The sequence below is a fragment of the Tympanuchus pallidicinctus genome, unplaced genomic scaffold (assembly GCF_026119805.1).
Source record: "Tympanuchus pallidicinctus isolate F22 unplaced genomic scaffold, pur_lepc_1.0 scaffold12, whole genome shotgun sequence".
Classification (NCBI taxonomy): domain Eukaryota; kingdom Metazoa; phylum Chordata; class Aves; order Galliformes; family Phasianidae; genus Tympanuchus; species Tympanuchus pallidicinctus.
In genome coordinates this window covers 266,245-289,425 of record NW_026294637.1, presented here as the reverse complement: position 1 = coordinate 289,425, position 23,181 = coordinate 266,245, and the positions used below count along the sequence as shown (strand labels likewise).

The window sequence follows — 23,181 nt, the reverse complement described above, 5'->3', positions numbered from 1 at the left end:
CCGCCGGGACGCGGCGCTGCGGCCCCGACGGCACCGGAGCTCGGGGGGTGAGCGGTGGCGCCGAGCCCGGATCGCGCCGCACCGCCCGGCGGAGCTCAGGACAGACGCGGCGCTGCAGAGCCGGCTTTTATTCCGCACCGCGCACCGCGGCCCTCCGCGCCTCCGGCCCCGCCGCCCGGGCGGGCGCAGCCGCTCAGCGGTGCCGTTTGCGGATGGCGATGAGCTCCTGGTAGATGGCGCCGAAGCTCGGCCGCCTGCGGGGGTCGTACTCCCAGCAGCGCTGCATCAGGCGGTACGCGTCCTCGGGGCACTGCTCGGGGGGCTCCAGCCGCACGCCTGTGGGCGGCAGGGATGGACGGGGCGGAAGGACGGCGGCCCCGGTCCCGCGGTCCCGTCGGGAACGGCTCGAGGTCCCCCGGCCGCGCTCCCCGCTCACCCTGCTCGATGGCCTCGCGCGTCTGCTGGTTGGTGAGGTTGGCGTAGGGCACGGCGCCCAGGCTGAAGGCCTCCCACAGCAGGATCCCGAAGCTCCACACGTCGCTCTCCGAGCTGTACCGGCCTGGGGATGTGGTGGGCAGTGGGCGACGATGACGCCGCCGCCCGGTGGGAGCCCAGCTGCCGGCCAACCGCCCCGAGGGAGTGCAGGATGCTGCCACCCATCCTCCAGCGTTCCACAGCACAGCCTGCCCGCTTCCCTCCCCAGTGCCCCCCCTCCCTGCTCGGTGCCCGGGCTGTGCCCACACCGCATACCGTAATTCAGAGCCTCGGGGGCAGTCCACTTCACGGGGATCTGCTTCATGCCCCCCGTGGAGGCATAGATACCATCCTCCTCCTGCCGTGACATCCCGAAGTCGCTGATTTTCAGGGTGTTCTTCTCTGTCACCAGGCAGTTGCGGGCAGCCAGGTCCCTGGGGGGCTCGAGGCCATCAGCTGTGCGCCCATTAATGGGGCCCCAGCTCCTGTGCCTCCAGCCCACCTGTGGATGCAGCGCTTGCTCTCCAGGTACTCCATGCCCGCCGCGGCATTCTCTGTCATCTTGATCAGCTCCCTCACCTTCAGGTGGGGCCCCTCGCTGCGCAGGAAGCTCAGGAAATCCCCTCCTGCAACGCAGAGCGTGGAGCTGCTTGTTGGGCGGCTGCTGCGGTGCACTGCGGTGAGCAGCGCGCTGTGCCGGCACGCAGCACAGGGCTGCAGAGGCCGCGGGCCTCACCCTGCACCAGCTCCATGACAATGTAGATGGGCTGCTTCTGGGTGCAGACGCCGATGAGCCGGACGATGTTGGGATGGTTGTACTGCTTGAGGATCCTGCGGGGACAACGAACGGCACTGCGGGCGGGCGGGGGCCCATCTGCCCCCAGCACAGCCGCCTGTGGGCTGTCCCAGGGACTCTGCCCAGCCAGCGCTGCATCCCGGCGGGTTTGAGCAGCCCCGAGTACTTGGGGCTCACGGATGGGCCGGGACAGTGATGGCCGCACAGACCTGGCCTCCTGCAGGAATTTGGCCTTCAGCTCGGGCGGCAGGGTTTCCCGGCAGGATTTCACCGCCACGGGGGTGTTGTCAGCACGCAGGCGGCCGCTGAACACCTCCCCAAAGTTCCCCTGCCGAGGGACACAGAAGTGTGGGCAAGTTGCCAATGGGCTCCCAAGCTGTACCGCTGCCAGGACCAGCACCCAGCTCACCCGGCCAATGCGCTCCCCCAGCAGCACGTCCTCATGGTTGAGCACCCACTTGTCCTGCGGGCAGCAGACCCGAGGTCGGCGAGCAGCCCCCAGCTCCAGCAGCATTTCCCTTTGCCCTGCAGCTCCCCCTCGTGCGGAGATGTCATGCAGGCGGATGGAGGCAGCTGCCGGGGCTGTGCTCTGACGGGGCGCTGCCGCCTCCCTCTGCCCACCCTCACCTTGAGCACAGCTCTGGTCAGGACGATGCCACTCTTGCGGGTGATGGGCTGCTGGCTCTGCAGCAGGTGGTCGATGAGCAGCGGGATGGTGGGAAAGCCGTCACCCTCCAGCCTGTACAGGTTCTGCAGGGAGGGAAGGCTGCGGGGTCACCTCTGTGTGCCCATGTGGTGGAACGCGTGCGTGGGGGACCGCACACATGTTGTGTGCCACCGCATGGGGTGCACGCATGAGGTTGCAGACTTTCACATGGCACATGTCCATATGCATGATGCAGGCTCACACTCTATGCTCCAGGTTTGGTCCATCAAGGACACACACAGAGTCAAGCCACACACACACATCCTGTGCGCTGACACCAGGGCGACTCCCTGTGGCTGCACATCCAGGGCACAGCTCCAGCATCTGCCCCTGCCAGGCCTCCCCCGGTGCCACGCTCACTCACATCAGCAGCCTGGATGATGAAGTGCCGGGGCTGCCCGTCCCACAGCACGCTGAGCACGTACTCCTGCTTCCCCTGGCTCTCCCGCACCAGGAAGTCCCCGCTGCAGCTCAGCAGCTCCTGCACCTCCGAGCGCGGGACGGCCCCGTGGTACCAGGCCTGCTGGCACAGTGGCTTCTGCACCTCTGGGATGAGGGGCACGGGAGGTGGCAGCTGGGTGAAGATGAGGTGAGTCCAGCCGTGCCCCGGCTCCTGCAGCGGTGCAGGGGGAAGGGGCGGCAGGACAGAGGGGCTGCTGCAGTGTGGGGAGCGGAGCGGGGCTGGAGAGCAATGGAAGCAGGGCTGCAGGGCAGGACAGGAGGGGCAGTGGGTGCCGAGGGACTGGGAGGCTCATCAGAGCAGGGTCAGAGTGGCTGCAGGTGTCCAGGGCCTCACCGAGAACCTGGAACCGAAGATGCCCGAGATGTGGTTCTTGATGGTCTCCAGCGCAGTCACCCCACTGCGCTCCTGATCCTGGGGGAAAACATGCTCTGTTTCCCAGAGGGACGAGGTGTGGAGCCACCGGAGCCCAGCAGGCCCCAGCGCTGTGGTTCTGGTGGCCGTGGGTGGGACTCACCGTGGAGGACACTGACTGCTGGTCCTCCTGCAGGGGTAAGGCGGGACGGGGCTCCCCTGAGCCCAGCTCTGCCAGCTTGTTGGCCAGCATATCCCGCTGTGCCTGCAGCTTGGCCTGGGCACAGAGGCAGCCCTGCAGCTGCTGCTGGGCCTCCTGCAGCCCCTGCCTCTTGCCCAGCAAGTGCACCCTGAGGATGGGATGTAGCAGGCTCATCTCCTGCCCACCCAGCCCCCAGCCCAGCCCTGCCACCCGCTGCACCTCACCGCTCCCCAGGGCTCAGTGCCAGCTCCTCGCCCCGCAGCTCAGCCTGCAGCTCCCGCAGCCGCTGCTCCTTGCTGCTCACTGCCTCCCTACTGGCCAACAGCTCCTCCTCGATGGATGTCAGGCTGCAGGGACATGGGTGCTGAGCCATGTGCCTGCCACCCCCACTGCCCGTGTCCCAGCCACACTCACGAGTGCTGCACGCTCTCAATGGTCAGCTCATTCAGCTGCAGCTCCCCTGGCTCCAGGCTCTCTGTCTCCTCCAGCAAACTCTCATCAAAGACCACTGCCGGCGGTACCTCAGAGTCATACCTGCAGGACCCGGTGCAGCATTGATGCTTACTCTGCTGCATCCACCCAGTGACGCTGTGCTGCACCTTGCTCACAGCCAAGCCGCCGTACCTGTGGCACTGAACAAAGCTGCTGTACTCAGTGGTGGGGTCGATCATCTCGATGGCGTGGGCAACCTCCTGGTGGATGGCCAGCACGTCTTCCTGCACCAGGCTGCTGATCCTATGGTACTCCCCAAGAATCTCCTTCCTGCAGGGACGCATGTGCTGGGAGCTGCCACCCTCCTGAGCCCCATGGCCCCCCAGTGCCTGGGATGGCTGCTCCTGGGGTGCACACAGCCCCAGCCACATAGCTCTGACCCCATCTGTGATGGCTTCGGTGCCAGGGAAAGGACGTGCATGGGGCAGGCAATGAGGACAGCGCTTGAGGCCGGAGGGGGAGGGAACATCTCCAGCTCTTGAGGGCAAAAAGGGTGCAGGAAGAGAGGGATTGCTGGGGTGGAGCAGCGGGGTGCAGGGCTCTTACAGAACAAGGACCATCTCCTGCTGCAGGCTGTAGAGGGACTCGTGCAGGGTGGGCAGCGCACGCTGGTAGTGGTGCTGGTGGTGCAGCGCGGCCGCCTGTACAGCCAGCACATACTGGTTGTGCATGGCATAGAGCTTCCAGAGGCTGCGCACGTACTTTTCCTTCGCCTTTTCCCGCTCCTTGTCTGCAGGGAGATGCCGTGGGAGACGCCCTCCCCTCAGCACTCCCGCTGCATCCCCAGGGCTGTGCCATGGGGCCCCATAGGGCTGCGGGGGGTCTGGATGTCCCCGGCATGCCGGTGGGGCTCAAGGGGAACTGGTGGGGGACACGGCAGGGCACGGCAGGGGGTGTGTGGGGATGGGGCTGGCACACACCTTTGCTGGCCTCCTGGTACTTGCGCCTGGCCTGGGCGCTGTCACGCACCAGGCTGCGGTACTGTGCCTTCAGCTTCTCCATTTCCTGCTGCGTGGTCTGCAGAGGAGGTGCCGTCAGCAGGGCTGGTTCAGGCTGAGGGTCGAGGCCCCCACTGCCCATAGGGCCCTACCCGGGCGTACTCTTGGCTGAGCTGCTGCCACTGCTCACTAAAGGCCTTGCGAAGCTGCTGCTTGTCACGGATCAGCATGCTCAGCTTGGCCAGCGGCCCTGCTGCCAGCTCCTCCGCGTGCCGCCGCAGCGTCTGGCTCAGTGTCTCTGTCTGGCTCGCCAGGATCCACCACGACTGCAGGACAGGGTGTCAGCACAGCGTGGGGATGGCCGTCTGCTTGTGCCGGGTCTGGGGCTGCACTGAATTGTCCCTACCTCCCCGATCCGGCTGCTGTGGTCGGTGGCACGGAGCTGCCCCAGGCCCTCCTGTTTCTCCAGCTGAGAGAACATGTGGTGCAGCATCCCCGCGTACTCCCGGTCGCTCTTGGCACGCTGTGACATCCACTTCTTCATCAGCTCCAGGAGGCGCAGCTCACTGTCCTGCAGCTGCAGCAGCGCACTGTGCCCCTTCGGGCACCACAGCTCCGGCCCAAAGCCCATGGCACTGGTGGGATGGGGCTGCAGAGTTGCAGTTGGGCAGCCTGAGCTGTGTTGTGCAGTTCTGAAGCCCACATGGTGCTCAGCTATGGCCAGGGCCCTTTTGCTTCCCATGCCCCCCCCACAGCTGCGCCCCTGGCCAGCCCTGGGGCTGTGTTGCCGGGGGCAGACTGTGCCCTGCACAATCTGCCTTGCAAAACACATTCAAAGCATCTAGGAAGGCTGCTTGCACCCAACATGGAACGTGGGCTGCCGCAGGGACAGTGCCAGGGAGAAGGAAGCAAGGAAGCACGGGGTCAAAAACCTGCATCACTCTGCCATGTGACCGAGAGCAGTGGCACGGTGCCCCCACTGTGCCCCCACCATGCCCCCACGCGGCTCCAGCAGCTCTGACCCCATCCTGCCCCAACACGGGGTCACCCCTGTGCCTATGTCAGGGACAGCCAGGCAGTGAGGGGAACGGGGCGCCGAGCCCTGGGGGAAAGTGCCAAGGCTGGAGGTGTCCCTGCGCATGGCCCTGGGGTGCTCAGCCGTGCAGCAGTGGAGCAGCCAGCAGCGGGAGGGTGCTGCAGCCCAGCTCCACACAGTACGAGATGTCCCAGCACAGAGTACAACCCAATGGAGGAACGGGGCAGTAACCCCCCCAGCCCTACAGAAGGGTCCCCCATCCCGTCAGCGTGTTGCTGGGCACGGTGCCTCCAACCTGCGTGTGCCGCCAGGTCCCCGCTGCAGCGCTGGTGCTGGTGTGTTCCTGAGGCTGGGGCCGGTGCAACTGACCTGACGCAGCTCCGGCACCCGGAGAGGAACAGGAAACCCTGCACTGACCATACAGCCATTGCGAGATTTCCTGCGCTTCCTCCCCTCCCTGCCAGTCTGCCATATTCGGGGCCAACTGTGTCACGCAGCCTCACTGCGGCTGTCAGCCCCCAGCCCCGCTGCCGCTGCTAACGATCGTGCACCAAGGCCTTTCTCTGCAGGATTTGGCCCTGCAGGAACCCAGGCATCGTTTTTGGCTGGGCCAGGCTGCCATGCATTGCCCTTGTGGACCCCATCCTCAGCCGAGGCCCCTCAGGGGTTTGACCCAGCAAAGCCTTTTCAGCCATCCCTGTGCCTGCAGCCGCTCTCCCTGTCCCCGCTTCAGGGGCTGGTGAGGCACCCAGGGCTCTGTGCAGCACTATGGAAGGGGGCCATTCTAACGCCACCCCTCGAGCATGGCCCTCAGACACGGCAGCTCATGCACGGGCACTCAAGGAGCAGTGCCTCAGCACACTGTGATGCTCCCAGGGTGCCTGCAGCCGTGGGCAGACTGCAAGGCTTCACCCCTCAGCACTGCTGCATGTGCCCCAGCTGCAGCCTAGCCCAGCAGCCTCATTGGAAGCCCCTCCTCTGCCAAGCGGTGCCTTCTGGCCCTAAGGTGATACTGTGGTCACCTGCAAGATACGAGTAAGTTATTTCCACTTCGTAAGGAAGTTCCTGACTTGCCTTCTCATGGTTGAGCAATGCCTCGGTGGTCACAACCAAGGAAGACAACAGTGTCACAACGCATCAAGTGCAGCATTGGGCAGCACGGCACGGCACAGCATGGCACACCGTGCTGCTGGAGCTCCTGGGCACCGTTGGTTCTGGTCAACCATGAAAACAGCGTTTCTCACGGCACATTTCAGGGTCAGAGCAGAAGCACTGCAGCTGCTCTGTGCAGTGGCACATGCTGACCTGCCTCCAGCCACCGCTGCCTGACCCCAAAGCCCATCCAGGAATGGTTTTATTTTCTGAGCTGCTGGTCATATAGCAGCATCCGTGTGCACAACTTGCTCCTTGGACATCTGCAGCATCTGCTCACATTCAGCGAGCGCTGTGCCAACTCACAACTTATCCCAGCCCAGCGTTGCCTGGCTTCTCCTACGCAGAGCAGGCTGTCCCTGCTGGCACTGGGCACTGAGCTGCACAGGGCTGGGATCTGACTGTGCCATGTCTGTGAGGACGGCTGAGCTGCAGGGCCCTATCCGTGACCATGATTGCAGACAGCCCTGCTCTCCAGCAGCCCTGACCGCTGCCTGCAGCAGGAAGGTCACTGCGGGCTGCGTTGCAGCTCACCCAGTTTCACATCCTTCATCTCTTCTTTCACAGCAGAGCTCGGTGCTGCTCTGCTGCACGGGGCTGCACAGGCACTGCACAGCCAGTGGCCAAATCCCACCTGCAGTGCCCGTTTGCTCCTGCCTGGAGCCACCATCTCAGCCCTGTGCAGCCTTCACTGATGGCAGCAGGTGCGTGGCTGCAGCACAGCTCCAGGCAGGAGAGAGAGGAGAGAGCCATGGCAGCAGCTCCCGCAGCCACGTGCGCACAACAGAGAACTGCTCGTGACCACAGGAAGATGCTGTGGCCAGGAGCATGAGAGGCTCTGCAGAGAGGAGCTGCCTCCATGCAAGCATGTGAGGGATGCAGCTCAGGGCTTGCCCTGGGGCCAGGGGCACAGTGAGGTTGGGTCTGGCTCTGCCTGCAGCACGCAGCGCATCCATAGTGGGAGCAGGGCTGGGGACACCTGGCTACTCACCCCAGGCTGCCCATGGGCAACGTGCTGCAGCTGAAGGGGCTGCACTGGGCACGTTGCTGCAGCGTGAGCTCTGCACCCTGCTGCCCCACCTCGCTGCAGCCAAAATTAGCTCCCCTCACCACAGGTTTATGATTGGAAGCTGCTTCCCGTCACTCAGGTGAGTGGGATGAGTGCCACCTGGGTGCCAGCACACCTTCAGCCCCCAGCCCCCAGCTCTGGGGGGGAGGAAGGGGAGTGGGGTTGGTCTCAGCCCTGCCCAGGGCCCCCACAACCTCGGGGCAGCAGGACACATAGCACAGGCAGCAGAGCTGGTTTGCATAGTTCTGAACATTTAATAACTCAGTCTCTCTAGCGTTATATCCACATCCATTAAATTAAAAATGGGCTCAGGAGGCAGCTCCCGGCTGATTAAATTACAAGAAAAAATTACTGTGCACCAAAAAGTTATTATAGAAAAATAGTCCTGTGCCCCCCTGCCAGCAGCTCCGTCCATGGGCCAGGGTTGGCATAGGGCAGGCAGGAGCCCGTGCCACGGCCCCGGTGTGCAGCGGTGGTGGACGGCCAAGGGGCAGGCGGCACCGACCCCCACCGTGCAGGGAGTGTGCTGAGGGTGGGGGGTGCCTGGGGTTCCGGGGGGGAACAGAACGGATTGTCACCAAGTGGGGGAAAGGCACATCGGGGCCGGGGCGGTGGGGCAGGGGCTGCCAGCACAGTAGGCTCTGCCCGGCCCTCTCAGGGTGCGTCAGAGCCGGGTACGGGGGGCACCAATGCTGCCCAACAGACCCAGCAGCACCGCAGCCCTGCCCGGGGCAGAACAGGGGCTGCTGCTGAGCGGGGGGCCCTCTCTGCACTGAGGGCACAGCCTTGGGGAAGGCGTTGCCATGCCCACGCCCTCCATCACTGGGCTCCGATCTGCGCTGCAGGTGGCTGTGGTGGGACAGGCAGCAGCGGGCAAGGAGGTAGGGGGCTGAGGCCTGGCCATTATTGCTGTTGAAGGGCACGGGTGGAGGCAGACAGGCCCTGGGGAGGTGGCGGGGAGCCTCAGGTAGCCCAGTCAGGGCAACACCAACGAGGGCGCCCAGCTCCCATCCCTGCAGCCTCGTGTGGCCCCCAGCAACCGCCGGCCCAGGGTAAGGAACGTGGCTGCCGGCACAGAGGCGGCATCAGGGTCTGGCCACACACCAGCACAGGGCACGGCCCGGACACGAGGCTGTGAGAGATGGTCTGGGACGGGGACGGCGCAGGGCTGAGGACGGTTCCAGCGGTGAGGAGCCCAGAATGCCGCGGAGGGGGACGGGGGCAGAGTCCAGGCCCCTCGGCCTCACCTGCCCCGGCCCCGAGGTGCCGGGAGGAGAAGGGAGGGGCGGAGGGCTCATCAAAGGGCACTTTGGTCTCTGATGAAGGCAGTCCTCTCGTTGTGCACTTCGCACTCCTCAATGTCCGACTCGGAAGGGCCCTCCTCCTGCCAGATGTCAGAGGGCAGCCCCTTGTAGGAGATGATGCCGCTGTCCAGGGCGTAGACCTTCACGCCCCGCAGGCTGAACCCGGAGCGCACTTGCAGCACCAGGAAGACGGTGATGAAGATGACAACGATGAGAACGCAGCTGAGGCTGGCAATGAGGACGAGCGGGTTGGCTGGAGGGGGGGCCTCAGGCTGCCCCTCACCCTCTGCCAGGGCAGGGGATGCACGGCTGCTCTGCGTCTGGTGGGAGCAGGAGAGGTCCAAGCTGCTGAAGTGGGAGTGCGCGGGGCAGGTCAGGCACTGGTTGGGGCCGGGCCCTGTGCAGGTGGCGCAGGAGGGGTGGCAGGGCAGGCAGAGCTGGGGTGTGATGGGCTCCATGCTGTTCTCCAGGTTGTAGTGTGTGCTCTGCACGCCAGGTGCGAAGCCGGGGGGGCAGCGCTTCAGGCAGCTCTTCTGGTGCAGGTAGTATCCCTCTTCACAGACTGAAGAAGAGAAGGGTCAGCACCGAGGGGGTCATCCGCACACCCATACCCACACGGGACCCTGCACTCACCCACGCAGGTCTGGCTGGGGGTCAGGGTCTTGCAACCACTGCTCTCCAGTTGGTTGGAGAGTCCAGGGGGGTCGGTGGCCGTCCCGTACAGCACCAGCGTGAACTTGGTCAGCGTGCCTGGAACAACACGGGGTGAGCACCAGCAGCGCACCCATCGACCTCATACAGGGAGGGTGGGCACCAACACCACCAGGGCAGCACGAGGGCCACGGGGACACCTCCATGAACAAGCACAAATGCGGTTGCGGGGGACAGGCCACCTCAGAGCCCCAGCAACCAAAGCAGCTCTGTCTCCTCCCCAACCCAGTCACCGAACAGCACCAGGTGCCAGCAGGATGCAGGCACTGCTCCCATTGCCGAGCCCTACCGTAGTTGTTGGCATCACTAGTGTTCTCAATCTCCAGCAGCCACTCCCCAGAGGGATCCTCGTCCCACGAGTGCGTCGTCATGAAGGCCCAGTCATTGAAGCCATCGGCCGAGTAGTCATGGGGCCTGGGGAGAGAGGAGATGGTGTGGGTCATACAGCTGGGCACCCGCTGCCAGCTGCCATCCCACTGCCCAGGCACCGACCTGGCGGCCAGGAGGGTAGAGCGGGTGCCCATGGGGCTGACGAGGTGGATGGCCAGGTCCCCCCGCCGGTTGTAGGACAGCGTCAGCCGGGCCTGTGCGTGCTCCAGCCGGCTGATGTAGTTGGCCTTCCCTAAGCAGGCGTCAACCTTCCGCCGCACCTCCAGGCGCTTCCCGATGTCCCTGCCGAGGAACAGCGTGAACCCAGTGCCCCCAGTGAGGCAGCGGCAGTGTGCAGGGCTTCGTGTGTCCCCAGGAGCTCCCAGCCGCTCTCCAGCTCCACGCCAAGTGGTGGAGCTGCAGATAATCCCGGGGCAGCTGACAGCCTCTCTCCACCGCCAGGATGGGGCACGAAGCAGCAACCGGGCAGCACATCCCAACTCCCAGGAAACCAGGGGCAAGGAGGGTTCTGCTCTGCTGAGCACGCGTTAAATCGCACTCTGTGCCAGCTGTGAATGGGGCCTTTCTTCAGCAGCCAGGGGCCAGCTCCACCCCCGTGCAGTGCAGCCAGGGATGGACAGGCACGGCCCGCCATGGCCCGCAGCTTGCCAGCCCTGCTGCTGGCACAGGACGCGGCCACACGGAGCTGGGATGGGCAGGGAAGGGGCTGGCGCCTGCCCACAGGGCCCAGGCCCAGGGGAGCAGGGCAGGGCAGCAGCAGAGACAGGGCCATGCCTCCCCCAGCCCAGGGCCTGCCCCCCAGGCCCGGTACCGCCCTGGCCGCAGACGGGACTCAGCAGATGCTGTGCTGCAGCGGTGGCCAAGCAGGAGTAAAAGGAGCTTCTGTCTGACCCCTGAAAGCCCCTCTGTCTGGTGATGACTCGCACTGGCTGCTCCCAAAACCGCGGCGTCCCAGCCCAGAAGCCTCCTGGCTGCACCCTGCCCAGCCCGGCTGCAGCGTTTGGCAGTTCTGCGCTCCCCGGCCCTGCCCAGCAGCAGAGCCCAGCACCCCCCGCTCCCTTCCTGGTGCTAAGCGTCTCTTGGCTCCTGCACAGGGCCGCGCACGGGGCAGATGCCAAGCAGTGGCTGCCTGGGCTCACCAGCCCTTACTTGGGCTCCGTGAGGATGTCCATGACACACTTCCTCTGGGGTCCCACTGTGATCCAATTCCTGGCCAGGCTCACCATGGCCCCAGCATCCAGCAGGCCGTAGCCGTAGGAGTGGCTGACTGTAGGGACAGCAGGGTAAGTGCTGCACCCTGAGGCCTCCTGAGCCCCAGGGCTGTAGTGGGCACCGAGCCCCCGCCCCCCGGTACCTTTGCGGCCAACGCCGTTGGTGACCCAGTCATTGGCATTGAGGTGCGCCGGCTTCGAGGTCTGCACCACCAGGTGCTGCATGTCCCGCCAGGTTAGGTTCTTGCTGCGGGGAGACAAGAGGCTTAGGCACCAGCACGAGGCACCCCTGCAGCCCCCAGCCCGGCCCTGCTCCACGCCCAGCCTTACTTTGCCTCCAGGGCAAGAGCAATGATCCCAGCAGCTAGAGGTGCCGAGGCCGACGTCCCCGTGTGCGATTCAGTGCACTTCTGTCTCAGGTCAGTCGTCACCTGCGAGGAACAGACCCGCTAAGGTGGTGCCGTGCTTCCCCAGTCCGTCCCACGTGCCCCAAGCCCACAGCCCCTCGGGGCACTCACGATCTGCTTCTCATTCTGGTTGCCACTGCTGTAAGTGGTGGCGAGGGTGGAGGAGCAGGCCTCGCTGTACCAGGGTACGTTGCCATACTGTGTTGTGCTGCTGATGGACAGTGTGTAGATGCTGTTGGTGTAACCATCACAGTTGCAGCTGTCGTGTTCGCGGCCCCCGTTTCCAGATGCCCAGACGAAGATGGAGCCCAGCCCCCCACGTCCCTGACAACAAAGGCAGAGTAAGCACTGGTGCCTGTGCAGCATGCAGCTCGTGGCACGCTGAGCACCACAGAGCATGGCAGGCAGCTGGGATCCAGCGAGAGGCACGGCGCTCCCGGCTGATGCGGCAGGACGTGGACACAGGAGCTGCCCTGGGTGGCATCGCTGGCGGAGGCGCTGCAGAATTGATTTGCCCAAGAACAGATGTCTTCCTCTGCTCAGAAATCACCCAGGCTGGCTGCACGGTTATGTGCAACTCACAGCACCCTGCAGCCCCACGGCAGCTCTGCAGAGCGTTACTGAGTGCCGTGGCTCTGTTCACGGTGCGTGGGGCAGAGCTGACGCTGTGTGGGGATCTGCCAGCAGCGTGCCCACGTTTCCATGTGGGGAATCCCAGGCAGAATGCAGCACAGAATTGCACCACAGCTATGCTGAGGCTGAGCTGACAGCTGGGGACAGTAGGGAAGGACGGGTGGTGGCAGGGGTGAGGTGAGTGGTGCAGAGCCAGGCAGGGCCCAGCGGGGCTCCGGGGAGGTACTGCCCTGCTTCATGTGAGCTTTCAGAGCACAGAGAACAGGGCGGCTCTGGAGAGAGGAGTATCCTGAGCAGGATGGGCCCTGACTCAGAGCTGCAGTGCAGGAAGAACCAGAAAAACCAACAGAGCCTGATCCCAGAGATGGGCCAGGAGACAGCTCACAGCAGGAAGGCTGTGACAACACTGGAGGCCTGGGGAGCTCAGCTGGCCCCAGGAAACCAACGCTCACCTGGCTGACCCCTCGGAAGAAGGCCTCCTCTGCCAGCCGGGCCGGGCCATCCACCGTCTTGCCATCATCCTCAGGGCCCCAGCTGGCACTGTAGATGTGGATGTGGTTGGGATTGAGGCCCAGGGAATGGGCCTCCACAGCATCCGTCACCTCCCCATCCAGCATGCGCACACCTAGGGCCAGAGAGCAGACATCACGGGTGGCCACGCTCCACGGGGCAGAGGTGCCACCAGCGAGAGCTCTCCATGCTGCTGGAGCTGCAGGCTGCCCTGGTGGCAGCACCGAGGGAGCAGGCACCTGCTGCAGGCTCTGCTCCTGATGCATCACAGGGTGGCACCCACCTCCAATCCGGGCATTGTAAGCCACACCGACGCCACAGATCCCATTGTTTGCTACAGCAGCGACTTCCCCAGCGCAGCGAGTGCCGTGCCTGCAGTTAGAACAGCACCAAGCACTCAGGTGGGCAGCGAGTGCACGGTGCTGAACACCAGCTGCAGATGGTGGGACTGGCACCCAAACTGTCTCCATTCCCCCAGATGGAGCGGCTGACAAAGCCCAACCCACAGAAATGGGCACTGCAGAGCTCTGCCTGCCCTGCTCTGGGGAGGGGCACAGCACAGTCGGTGCCAGCTCTGGGTGGTCCCGAAGGACGTTACTGACATCAGAAAACGAGGGGGGGTTCTGCATGGGGCACCACCCCCACACCCTCCTGAAATCCATAAGCGCTAGTGCTGCCCACTGAGGACTGGCTATACCTGGGCTCTGCCACCCTCACCTGTTGTCGTTCATCTGTGTGTAACGGGGCTGTGGGTCTGGGTCCTGGTCATTGACATCAAAGCTTGCCCCTGGATCCTGGAAGGCAGATCTGGCAGTCAGAAGTGCCTGCCTTGGCCAGCAAGTCCCACCGCCCCGGTGCCATGCTGGTACCACATGCCCCACTGCTGGGCTGAGTCAGGAAGCAGGTTTCTGACTCGCCCCTGTTGCTGTACCCTACACGCCCCCATGGCAGGCATGAACCCTGCACCTCCACCATGCAGCTCTGGAGCTGCAGTGAGCAGGCACCAGCCCTGCACAGGCTCCTGTGCACCACCCAGGGATTGCCCCACACTTACGTAGTTGGCCTCCAGGTCAGGGTGGTTCTTCTCAATGCCATCATCCAGGATGGAAACCACAATGCCCTTGCCTGTGTAACCCTGCTCCCAGGCCTGACGCACGTTCAGGTCCCGCTGGTTTGTGTTGTACTGCAGAAAGAAGTCCTGACACTGTCAGCCATGCCCAACTGCTGGTGCTGCGATGAGCATCACAGCCAAGAGCAGCTGCCACCTCCGCACCCCTCACTCCACACTCACCAGGTACCACTGCTGCGGGAACTTGGGGTCTGTGGGCTCCATGAAAATGTCTCGCTTGGTCCTGCGCTTCGCCACCTGCTGCTCAAGCCAGTGCACCTGGCACAGAGAGGGCATGAGGCTCCCCCTGCTCCCGCTGCCCTCCTTGTGCCCAGAAAGCAGCCAACAGTGCCAGCGCTGCAGCATTCCAACCAGTCAAGGGCCCAGGGCCGTCCTGGCCTCCCCTGCCCTCAGCCTCATTGACACCAGCTCTGCTCCAGCGGAGCACGCAAGGCAGAGCACCAAGCTCTGCACAGCACAGAGCACCTGGCAGCCGCCACGCCGCACGCCCTGCTGCACCCAGGGCAGGCAGGCAGCACATGTGCCCGGCCACTGGGCTGCAGCCAGAGCATGGGGATGGCTTCCATCCTGCCACAGAGCCATGCTGGGAGCCCCAAGCAAGGGGAAGGAAGGCCCTCCAGGGGGCCATGGCTGTCTGCGCCCACGGCAGCCTGCAGGCAGCAGTATTGGTCTGCCTCCCTCCGTCCTTGCTGGCCACATGCCAGGCTCCCTGGCTCTCCCTGACCTCTGAACGCACAGCATCGAGGCAGCTCACCCCATTCTGTGCCAAGTGCTGGCCTCATGCTGGGCGAGGGGTCCCACAGGCAGCCCCCCCACCTACCTGTGGCTCCCTTGCCAAACGGCTGTGCCAGGGCTGGTGGGGTGAAAGGGAGCGCTTCACCACGCCGCGGTGCTGGAAGTGGTAATAGTCACCAAAAATCTGGAGCAGAAGAAGGAATAGGACGGATATGAGCGCCAGCTTCCCCATCCCCCACTGGCACCCTCAGCCCCAAATACCAGTAAGTATCTAACAGTCCAACCAAGCTGCAGCCAGGGCAGGGGGAGCTGAGTCTCAGTTCTTCCTTATGTTTGCCTAAGACAGGACACTCTCTGAGCACCCAGGAAGCTCTGGTTCCTAATCTGCGTATCTGTCCTGGGGCAAAGGGTCACACAGTTGTCCCACCCAGGACAGACACTGACAGCTACGGAGCCATGCAATGCTGTCCCACATCAGCCCCCAGATATAAGAGCATGGCTTAGGCTCAGGGCAGCTACACAGCCACCGGCACGGCCCCAGCTGGCCCAGGATGCCTTCCGGCCTCCCCACCAGTTATTTTTAAACCTGAAACCCTCTCCAGTCCTGCCATGTCCTCACCCCTTCCTGCATGTCCTGCAGGCCATGTGGCGGAGAGAGGCTGTGCTTTTACCTGCCTGCTGGGAGCCAGGGCATAACCCCACCACACAGACTGCTGAGGGCTGAAGGGGGAGGATGATCCTCTCTCTGAGCACCCCAGGCTGCAGCAGAAGCTTGGTTACCTTTAAGGACAGCCCTAAGTGCTTATCAGACCTCCGCACATGTGTGTCATCATCCTGGCCAGCACACAGCCAGCCCAAGCCAGGCAGCGATAGGAAGGACGCCCTGCGTGGCTCAGAGGCACCCACGACCTCAGAGGCAGCAAACCCCAAGCGCCACATCTCATCCCAAAGCCTCCCGGTGCTCTTCAGGGTACAGGAACACGCCTCGGCACCTGTGGAGGGGCACGTTCAACCCACTCCCCCACTCTGCCTGGAGTCATAGGCAGCAAGACAAGGCCCTGTCCAGGCTGGGGAATCACTCACCCCGCACATCTGGGGTGAGACACCTCTGTGCCAGGCTGGCTCCCAACGCCCTCATCCCTCCACAGGCACGAACAGAGCCCCGATTGTTCCGCAAGGAGAGCGTGGCTCTGCCCGCTCACTCGGCTGGATGAGGTCTGCACAGGCGCTGCGGTGACAGCCAGGAGCCGCCAGCCCACGCGCTGCCATCCTAATCCCCACGGCTCCTGTCCTCAGCAAGGACGGCGCTGCCCCCAGCCCCATGCAGCCCCACTGCTCTGCATGTCAGTGCTCATCCTGTACGAGCGGTGCCCCAGCTCACCCCATACTGCCCGTCCCTGGCCTCTGTCCCCATCCTACAGCCACCATCCATTTGGAGCTCTGCAAGGCCACTGGCCCCAGGCGCATGTCTGCGGACTGCAGTCCATTCCTGGCTCTTCCGTCCCTGCTGGCCCAGGGTGCCGCAGTCCCGGGGCTGCCGCCCACCCCGGCTCTGCGGGCAGAGGTGGGGCTGGGCTCAGCAGGACAGCACATCTCTGAGGGCAGCGCCTCGGCCCCCACGGAGGGCAGGGTCCTCCCAGACACAAATTCGGGCTCTCCCTGGGGCGCAGTCATTAGAGCCTGCTCCTCCCACCCCTCCCAGTCGCGTCCTGTTCCGCAGCACCAGCACCCCAGGAACAACTTCTGTGGAGCACGGTGTGAGCACTCAGACACCCCCCGCTTCCAGCCCCATCCCACAGCACAGACATCAGGATGGGCTCCTGGTGGCAGCAGAGACGTGCCAAGACCCGCGCCTCCGGCTCAGCTGAGCCCACATCTCCTTTTGGGGGCTCTGCTGTGCATCTGCTCCACCGCAGCTCAGCGCTAGGCAGGCTGGGAGCCAGGGGGCTGAAGGCAGCTCAGCCCTATGTCTCATTCTCAGGGGTCTCGGCAGGACCCGGTCTGCCAGAATGAGCCCAGATCTCTTCTTGAAGAGCCTGATACACACCCTTCTTCCCAACGCGCACAGAAGGACCGCAGGCTCCCTGAACAAGCTGCACCCACAGCCATGCCAGGGCCACGTTCGGGTGGCAGGACGAGTCACAGCCAGCTGCCATGGCGGTCATCCTCCCACACTCCCAGCAGCTGGCTCCCACCGAGGTCCTGACACCGCAGCCACAAATTGTGCAACTTCCTCTGGGATTTCACCCCTCGCTTCCTTCCTGCGGGAGCCAGCGTGGCCCAGCCAAGTGCCTGACCTTGGGAGAGTGGGCTGTGTGTGCCGGGGCCGCAGCGTTCACCCCAGCATCCACACCGCACCACACGGTGCCAGCGGAACCACAAGGCTCTGATCCGCCAGCTGCCGGTTCCACCGTTCACACCAACCTCACAGCTCCCATCAGTCCAACCTGGCCCCACGGTTCACCCCAGGCTCCATGTGGCAGCACCCAGCTCCCTCCACCCCAATGGCTCCATAGGGCCTGGCCAATGAGAACGGCACATGACACACAACAGGGTCGTGCGTCCTGCCCACAGCTCCACAGAGCACAGCGCACAGCCAGTATGAAGAGCTGAGACCCAGGGAACACCCAGGACCACGAGGAACACAGTCCCACACTCCCCAAGCACTGCCCACGCAGCTGCAGGGATGGCACTGACACAGCCCCGTTCCCACACTGGCTGACAGCAGAGAAAGCCGAGCGTGGCGGGACCTGCTGACACAGGACTGCAGAAGGGCAGCGCAAGGGCCAAGGACACGCGGTGCTGTCAGACCCTCTCGCCTTCAGCAACGTACAGCGACCTCAGCACCCCCAATCTGGGATGGGCTTTTCCCCCCTCCACCTCCCACAGGCAGCACATGCTATGCTATGCCGTGCTGTCCCCTGCCTGGACCGCAGCAGGGCGATGGAGGACATCATTCCCACGGCAAAAGGGGAGCCAGGGACTTACCGGGCCCAGGTTAAGGAATCCATGCTTCCTGGCCAGCCGGTTGGCCTCCAGCGGCCCAGCAGGGACGAGCACAGCCCAGGTGTTGGTGTAAATGCGCTGCGCCAACACCTCTCGGGCCAGGAGAGCGAGGGCAACCACCAGAGTCCAGAGCAGGAGCAGCGAGCAGGGCCTCAGATCCATCAGAGTATCGGGGATCTTCTACCACAGCACGAGGTCCAGGCGGCGGCGGCTCCCACGTCAGCGCCCTGCGGCACACCGGGCCCCGCTCTGCCCCGCTGGCCCCTGCGCAGCCCAACAGACCATGGGGACGGGGCCGTGACGGCAGCAGGAGGGCAGCAGCGGACACAGAGCAGCAGGATGGCAGCACGGCCTGTGGGAGAGGGGAGGTCAGAGCAGGATAGGGCTCCGCCAGCCCTGCTGCGGCCCGTGGTTCCAGGACTACCAGAAGGGCTCCGCAGCGGCACAGAGCTGTTGTTTACCTCACTCATTGCCCAATGTGTACTTATGCTCTAAGCTCACAAACATGGAAGGCAGAGTGCGAGACGGGCACAGAAAGAGTGGAGGAAACAGAGCCCGTGCTTCCTGCTGCCACCTAGCATGGACAGGGCACGGGGTGGGGAGCTGCCAGGTGAGCCCTGCCAGCCTTGTGCCAGGAGGCACAAAGAGATGCTCCAGGTGCTGTGCTGAGGACCTGAGCACCAGTTCCCAGAGGGGGAGCAACTGCAGCCCCCACCCCAGCATGCCTGAACTCAGGGACCTCCGGCACGGGGGGGTGGTTCCCTGGCCAAGGGCACACAGGGGACTCCCAGACAGAAACACACGAGCTGCAGTGGGAAAAACAGGACAGCAGAAGGAGGAGAAGCTGCAGCAGCCCTTGCGCTCAGCTCGCAGCACCCCAGGCCCAGCAGCTCGCTAGCAGGCAACAATCCGTCCAACAGTGCTATGCTGCCTATCACCATCCACAGCTCTGCCCTTCCCCGGGAGCAGAACATGGTGACACCGGTGTGACTCATCTCCAAAACAGGGAGGAAACAGGCAGAGGGACCAGGAAAAAGGTGCACTATCACCTCCGGCAGCACCGCACAGCCAGGAGATACTTGGGGGTGCAGGGAGGTCACCAGAGGTGTCAGAGTGGGAGCGAGAGTCCGGGCAGCACCTGGGGCCGCAGGCAGAGCGTGTCATGCCACAGCACAGCGCGGAGCCCCTCGGCAGCCCACGAAGGTGCCCGGAGCAGCACAGCAGCACGACGCCGGGCTGGAGCCGCGGTCCGGGGCTGCGCCACGGCCTAAAGCACAGCTCGCACTGGGCAGCGCTCCCCGAGCCCCGGAGGAGGTGAACAGCGGCCGAAGAGGAGCGGTGGAAAGCCCGAGGGGACTCCGCGTGCCGGCGTCCATCCCCCGCCCCGAACCGCGCACCGGGCACCGCGCACCGGGCAGCCCTCCGGCGCCGCGCCCCGAGGCCACCGCTGCACGGGGAAGCGCGGCGGGACGCCTCCGCCCGCCCGGACCTCTGCCCGCAGCCCGAAGCTCCGCACCCGCAGCGCTCCGTCCGCCCCGGGGCAACGAACGGCGACGCGGCCTCGGGCCCGGAGCGCCCCGCGGGGCCGTGGAGCGGATCGCCGGGACCCGGCCGGGCGGATCTCACCCCGCGGGCGGCGGGGGCGGCGCGGGGCGGAGTGGAGGTGACGGCGCCCGCCCGAGGGGCTCCGGGTGGCCGCGGCGCCTCCTCCTCCTTCTCTTCCTCCTCCTCCTCCTCCTCCCCCCGCCGCCTCGCCGCCCCCGAGCGCCCCCCGCCCGGAGCTGTCAGACCCGGCCCGGCCGCCCCCGGCCCTTACCGCGGCGGCGCCGCCTCGCTCTCCCGTCCCGCCGGCGGCCCGGGCCCTTCTGTCGGTGGCGCCGCGTCACGGCGCGGGGTAACCCCGAGCGCCCGCCCCGGAGCCGGGCCCGGCCCAGGCAGGGGCGGCCGGGGCGGGCGGCGGGGCCGCTTGTTTACCTCGCGCAGCTGTCAGCGCCGCCCGCTCGGCCCCGCTCGGCTCGGCCGCCACGGCTCACCCGGCCCGGCCCGGCACGGCACGGCGCGGCACGGCCGCCGCTCCGCCGGGCGCCGCCGGATGCCGTCACCGCCGCCCGCCCCGCCCGCCCCGCCGCGGCACCGGCGCTGCCGGCCCCGGGCCCGGCCCCGCGTGCGGCCCGGCTGCCTCCGGCGCGAGGCCGGGGCTCGGAGCCGACGACGGTCTCCCGGGGCGGCGGACGGACGGAGCCCGGGAGCGGAACCGCCTCGCGCCGGCCGGGAGCCCGCGGGGAGCGCTGCCCGAAGCTGAGCGAGGAATCTCGGGGTTCGGCTGGAAAGGACCAGAAAGCACCACGGCATCACTGAGGTTGGAAAAGTCCATCCGCCAAAGAACCTTCCGGCAGGTTCTGCTTCCAGGAGAGACCCTTCCACCCGGGGGACAGGCTGCAGCGTCCCGGCTGCGCTCACAGCCCCGCGCTGCAGCCCCCCATGCGCGGCAGTGCGTGCCAGGAGCAGTGCCAAAGGCAGCGCCAGAGCAGAAAGCGGCGGCCCCGGACTGACCTGGATGCTCCCTGCTGCAGAGGGCTCTGCAGGCGTCCGATAGGAGCAGCCCTTATATCTCCTGGCAGAGGAGGAAGTCACCGAGATACCCCGATCGCATCGCGGAGCAGAGGCAATCGCACAGGAAGCAGTCACCTTGGTAACTGCGATGCTCAGAACAGCCCAGAAAATCTGGCACAGGGTCGCTTTCTTCACTAAACCAGGTTAATGGTGCAGGGCAGCTCCAGTGTACAGCACAGCACCGGGAACGGGGTCCAGGTGACCGCTGTGCTCTGCTGCCACTCTGCAGTGCTCCGCATCCACCCTGCACCCGAGAGGGAGAAGAGGCCCCACGCGGCCCCACAGCCTGCCCAGCCTCGCACCATGGCTTTGCTTCAGAGCCGTGCTGAGGAGCCCCAGCTGCAGCCTGGTGGGGATGAAGCCATGGGCATGCGGCCCTCGTGACACATCAGAGCGGAGTCAACAAAGGCCTCTTGTCCCACCGCCTTATCTCAGCGCTCCAGGGCTTCAGGAAGTACCTCTCTCTTGCACAAGCTGTTGGCTTTGGATGTGCCCGGCCACTCCTGCCAAAAATAACACCGCGCACCTGGAGGGCCGGCACCTGTGGGGAGCACAGACCCTCCTCTTGAACATTCCCCTGTTTCAGTGGCCTGGACTTGGAGGCCGCAGCATGCCCTGGGGTTCGCCAGCAGTGGGTGGCACAGCAGCGTATGCCACACGATGTCCCGTGCCACACAGTGTCCCGAGGCCTCCCCCACCCAACCACACACATCAATAGAAACCCACTTTCATGGAAAAATACGGTCAATGTTTGGGTTTCTGGTTACAGATTGCACAACCTCCAACAGTGATACAGCTGCTGGCACTTGGCAGAAGGCAGCACTCTGCTGCAGGCACCCCCACCTGGAGGTGGGCTTGGAGACACCACAGCACTGGGGGAAAGTGGGCGGCAGGGCAGGGAGATCGGGTCCGAAGGCCCACACACCCAGAGAGCTGAGAAAACCAAACAGAAGGCAGCAATGGAAGACGGGACAGCAGCTCAATCAGGCAGTGCTCACTGAGCAGCCCCTAGGAGGGGTGCGGGAGCCAGGGCCGCCGCGGGGGCTGTGCTGCATGCAGATGCAGTGGGTTGGGAGGCTCAGCTCACACAGCACTGCCAGACACAACATGGGGCTGCAGCCTCACAAAGAGGCCGGGGATCCAGCCCTGACCTTGCCCAGCAGTGCGGCCCGCGGACAAACAGCAGTGGCACAGGGTGTCTCTGTAACTTTATCTGCTTTCTGCCTTTGTCACCAACCACCACGAGACTGCTGAGGTATCACAGCCGCAGCTGCCACCTCCAGCCCCCATCCGCTCTGCAGCCATCCAGGGGAAAGGATGCTCACCTGATCTGAGTGTGCTGCATGGGTTCTGAGCACACTGTGATCACGGGACAGGCAGCGGAGCCCCCCCCCCCCCCTTCCCCACACACACCAAGAGCCCCTCACCATGTGCTTTAGCAGGCTGGGGGCGTTCTCAGCGCTGCTGCCAGCCTGCCTGAGACAACACCGCAGGGCCCTACCAGGAGAGCCCACCCACCACCTCTGCCAATCCCAGCCCCTCGCTCCTGCTACAGCACTGTGTGGCTCCTGCAGCTCAGCTGCAGCTCTGTGGGATGCAGGGCAGAGAGAGAAGCACACCAAAGGGTCAGGGCTGCTTCTTGTCACAGTGTCAAACCCCTGCGGCAGAGCATTGAAGCCAGCCAGGAAAAGTACTTCCCTGTTTGCTGAGGTCTTGAGTTTAGCTTCACCTGATGCACACGATATGCTTTGTGTGCAATTCCTAAGCTTTCCTGTAACCACTGCGCCTAATTGTTTCACTCACTGAGTCATATGTTGAAGCTCGCTCCTTGCCATGGTGACACAGGAACCATTAAGTGAGAACACGCTGTGATAACTACACAAAATTGATATCTCAGCTGATGACTGGGAGCAGAGCAGGAGCTGGGCATGGAGCTCTGCTTGTCATCAGGATGTCAAGGCGAGGAACACCAGGATTTGCCTACTCCCAAGCACTGCTGCTGCAGGAGCACAGGGACAACTGCAGCACTAGAGCCTGGCTCCATGCACAGCAGAAGCAGAGGGATCCCAGAACAGCCAACAGCTCTGGCTGGGGCTGGTCAATGGCAGCTGTTCTCCTTCCACAGCACCAGCAGGGCCAGGCTTAGTCAGGAGCTGCTGCGTCCAGGGGGACCCACCCTGCCAGCACAAGGGAATGCTGAGGTGAATCCCCAGGAGCACATCTCGCTGCCAGCCTTGGCACCCCTGCGCTGATTTCCCGGAAAACAAAACCTCTTCCTTTCTTTTGAGAAGGCACCACAGCACTGCAGACGCTGATGTAGTGGTTGGTGACCCAATTTCGCCCGGCTTCAAGAGAAATCTTATCTCTTGTGGTTGGGTGCTACCGCATGGGCAACTCTTACCAGTCTGCCCCGGGCTGCTTTCCTGCGAAACCCAGCTGGTGGGCAAAGGCACACTGACGTGGGCAGCACCACGCTGCTTACAGAAAACCTCTCCCGTTTCCATGAAGAGGCTGTGCCTGCGGGCATTTCCCTTTTCCCCTCGCTGAACCGATGCTGCGAGGAAGCCCTGGCAGCCAGAGGGCAGGGGGGAAACCCCAGGGAGAGCTCTGCCACACCGATTCTAACCCCAGCCTTCAGCCGCCACCCCTGCAGCACCGCTCCGGGAGCTGCCACGCAAGCAGCAGGGGCCACCCGGGAACCCCAGACAGGGACACGGAGAGAGCAGGCGGCCGGGGCCGGGCCCACGTGCGGGCCGCTCCGCACCACACCATGGCGTGCCGGGGGATGACGGCCACCACGGCCGTGCGCCCAAAGTGGAAAATCTGGGGCGAAGCGATGAGGAGAACCCGAGG

At 64.7% G+C, this 23,181-nt stretch overlaps 2 protein-coding genes across 4 annotated transcripts; both read right to left on the bottom strand.

Annotated features, from left to right (window-relative positions):
• Positions 1–113: 113 nt before the first annotated feature.
• On the bottom strand, positions 114–5,403 carry FES (FES proto-oncogene, tyrosine kinase). Of its 3 annotated transcripts, XM_052672263.1 has the most exons (18): positions 4,829–5,402; positions 4,575–4,748; positions 4,405–4,501; positions 4,031–4,214; positions 3,617–3,754; positions 3,407–3,526; positions 3,217–3,339; positions 2,954–3,140; positions 2,773–2,850; positions 2,341–2,550; positions 1,898–2,020; positions 1,680–1,733; positions 1,480–1,598; positions 1,211–1,305; positions 977–1,100; positions 751–908; positions 437–559; positions 114–336 (listed from the first exon to the last, which is right to left on the bottom strand). In XM_052672263.1, exons 1-18 carry the CDS (start codon positions 5,252–5,254, stop codon positions 194–196), a joined length of 2,676 nt encoding a protein of 891 aa, XP_052528223.1. In that variant the 5' UTR covers positions 5,255–5,402; the 3' UTR covers positions 114–193. The 3 variants fall into 3 exon arrangements, with proteins under 3 accessions (XP_052528223.1, XP_052528222.1, XP_052528224.1); XM_052672262.1 differs by having other exon boundaries at positions 1,211–1,598; positions 4,829–5,403; XM_052672264.1 differs by lacking the exon at positions 4,829–5,402 and having other exon boundaries at positions 1,211–1,598; positions 4,585–4,697.
• A 2,510-nt stretch (positions 5,404–7,913) lies between these two features.
• On the bottom strand, positions 7,914–19,649 carry FURIN (furin, paired basic amino acid cleaving enzyme). Its single transcript, XM_052671751.1, has 16 exons — positions 19,532–19,649; positions 17,698–18,067; positions 14,795–14,893; positions 14,137–14,232; positions 13,900–14,028; positions 13,563–13,639; positions 13,129–13,217; positions 12,788–12,960; positions 11,814–12,026; positions 11,626–11,726; positions 11,439–11,542; positions 11,234–11,351; positions 10,187–10,366; positions 9,984–10,108; positions 9,617–9,733; positions 7,914–9,545 (listed from the first exon to the last, which is right to left on the bottom strand). Exons 2-16 carry the CDS (start codon positions 17,875–17,877, stop codon positions 8,977–8,979), a joined length of 2,370 nt encoding a protein of 789 aa, XP_052527711.1. The 5' UTR covers positions 17,878–18,067; positions 19,532–19,649; the 3' UTR covers positions 7,914–8,976.
• Positions 19,650–23,181: the final 3,532 nt, after the last annotated feature.

Excerpts from the sequence above, each read along its gene's own strand:
- FURIN (XM_052671751.1), bottom strand. The coding sequence starts at position 17,877 with ATGGATCTGAGGCCCTGCTCGCTGCTCCTGCTCTGGACTCTGGTGGTT. Across the intron at positions 13,640-13,899 it reads CTGACCTGGAGGCCAACTAC|GATCCAGGGGCAAGCTTTGA; the intron begins GTAAGTGTGGGG and ends TCTGCCTTCCAG. Across the intron at positions 10,109-10,186 it reads TCTACCCTCCTGGCCGCCAG|GCCCCATGACTACTCGGCCG; the intron begins GTCGGTGCCTGG and ends CTCTCTCCCCAG.
- FES (XM_052672262.1), bottom strand. The coding sequence starts at position 5,254 with ATGTGTTTTGCAAGGCAGATTGTGCAGGGCACAGTCTGCCCCCGGCAA. Across the intron at positions 2,851-2,953 it reads AGCAGTCAGTGTCCTCCACG|GATCAGGAGCGCAGTGGGGT; the intron begins GTGAGTCCCACC and ends GTTTTCCCCCAG. Across the intron at positions 1,101-1,210 it reads TGTCATGGAGCTGGTGCAGG|GAGGGGATTTCCTGAGCTTC; the intron begins GTGAGGCCCGCG and ends TCTGCGTTGCAG.